Raw genomic sequence first — 1,102 nt, 5'->3', positions numbered from 1 at the left:
TTCTAGAAGCTTGTCATTCTTTCCTCTGAGTGTTGGACTTTCTGACAAGATCAGGATCAAGCAGGTTAATGTAGACCTCTTCTTTTAGGACCTTTCAGTCTTTTCTCTGAATGTAAACCTTCAACACTGAGAGCCTCAACAACATTCATTGACTGTCTTTGTCTTTTCTCAGAATTTTCCAACAAACTGTAACAGTGTTTTAGTTTGAACTGAATCGACTCAGTCGTCCTCAGATTCAGACAAAACACAAAGATTATCAGTGATGCTTTTATTGTGAAAAGACAAGAAGATAGATAGATAGATAAATCATCAAAAACTTAATTTATTAATACATGAATCTGAAAACTAGTGTGTGAGTGAAAGAGACAGACATGTAGAGACTCAACTATCTGTTCAACAGTGAGAACGTTTCTCTCTCTGCTACATTCAACACAGAGACACTGAGGAACCAGACTTGGACCAGAACCTAAACCTAAACCCAGGATACAGAGGTTCAGTGAAGGTGGTGTTGAAGGTGTGGAGGTGGATCAGTTTGTTAGAGGAGACTCTGTAGAAGGACAGAGAGCCAGCAGGACAGTCCACATACACTGCTACTCTGTGAGAGACGGAGGAGGAGGGGGAGATATATGTTTCTCTGTCATTGTGACAGACAGTGAAATGATCATCAGAGCAGTTCAGACTCCAGGACTGATCGTTCCTTCCAAACACAGAAACGTTACTGTTTCCTTTCCTTCTGATTCCTCTGTAACTCACTGATATAAAAACCCTTCCTTTCCACTCGACCTCCCAGTAACAGCGACCAGTCAGACCAGTTGAACACAGCAGCTGAGGCCAGTAGTCAAATCTGTCTGGATGATCAGGATATGACTGATCCTCCTCCACACGTGTCATCTCCCTGTTGTTGTCAGACAGTTTGATCCGTCTGTTCACTGTGTTTGTGTCGATTGTGAGTTCACAGGAATCTGATGGAGAGAACAAGACACAGCTGCAGTTATTGATCATCTGATCAGTTATTGACAGTTTGATGATGACTCCTGACATCAGTGATGTGACAGTTTGAAGATGGTTGAATGTGCTGCTTTGTTTTCATCAATCACATTAA

General features: G+C 41.7%; 1 protein-coding gene across 1 annotated transcript; it reads right to left on the bottom strand.

The window, feature by feature from the left end:
• Positions 1 to 253: 253 nt before the first annotated feature.
• LOC111649598 (neoverrucotoxin subunit alpha-like) lies at positions 254 to 1,090 on the bottom strand. Its single transcript, XM_023399345.2, has one exon. The coding sequence runs from the start codon at positions 1,039 to 1,041 to the stop codon at positions 427 to 429; it is 615 nt and encodes a 204-aa protein (XP_023255113.2). The 5' UTR covers positions 1,042 to 1,090; the 3' UTR covers positions 254 to 426.
• Between the last annotated feature and the right edge of the window lie 12 nt (positions 1,091 to 1,102).

The sequence above is a fragment of the Seriola lalandi genome, unplaced genomic scaffold (genome assembly GCF_002814215.2).
Source record: "Seriola lalandi dorsalis isolate HSWRI2012SDOR001 ecotype SW California unplaced genomic scaffold, Sedor1 jcf7180002051283, whole genome shotgun sequence".
NCBI lineage: Eukaryota > Metazoa > Chordata > Actinopteri > Carangiformes > Carangidae > Seriola > Seriola lalandi.
Note: the sequence above shows the minus strand (reverse complement) of the source record. Positions and strands in the feature narration are given on the sequence as shown.

Excerpts from the sequence above, each read along its gene's own strand:
- LOC111649598 (XM_023399345.2), bottom strand. The coding sequence starts at position 1,041 with ATGTCAGGAGTCATCATCAAACTGTCAATAACTGATCAGATGATCAAT.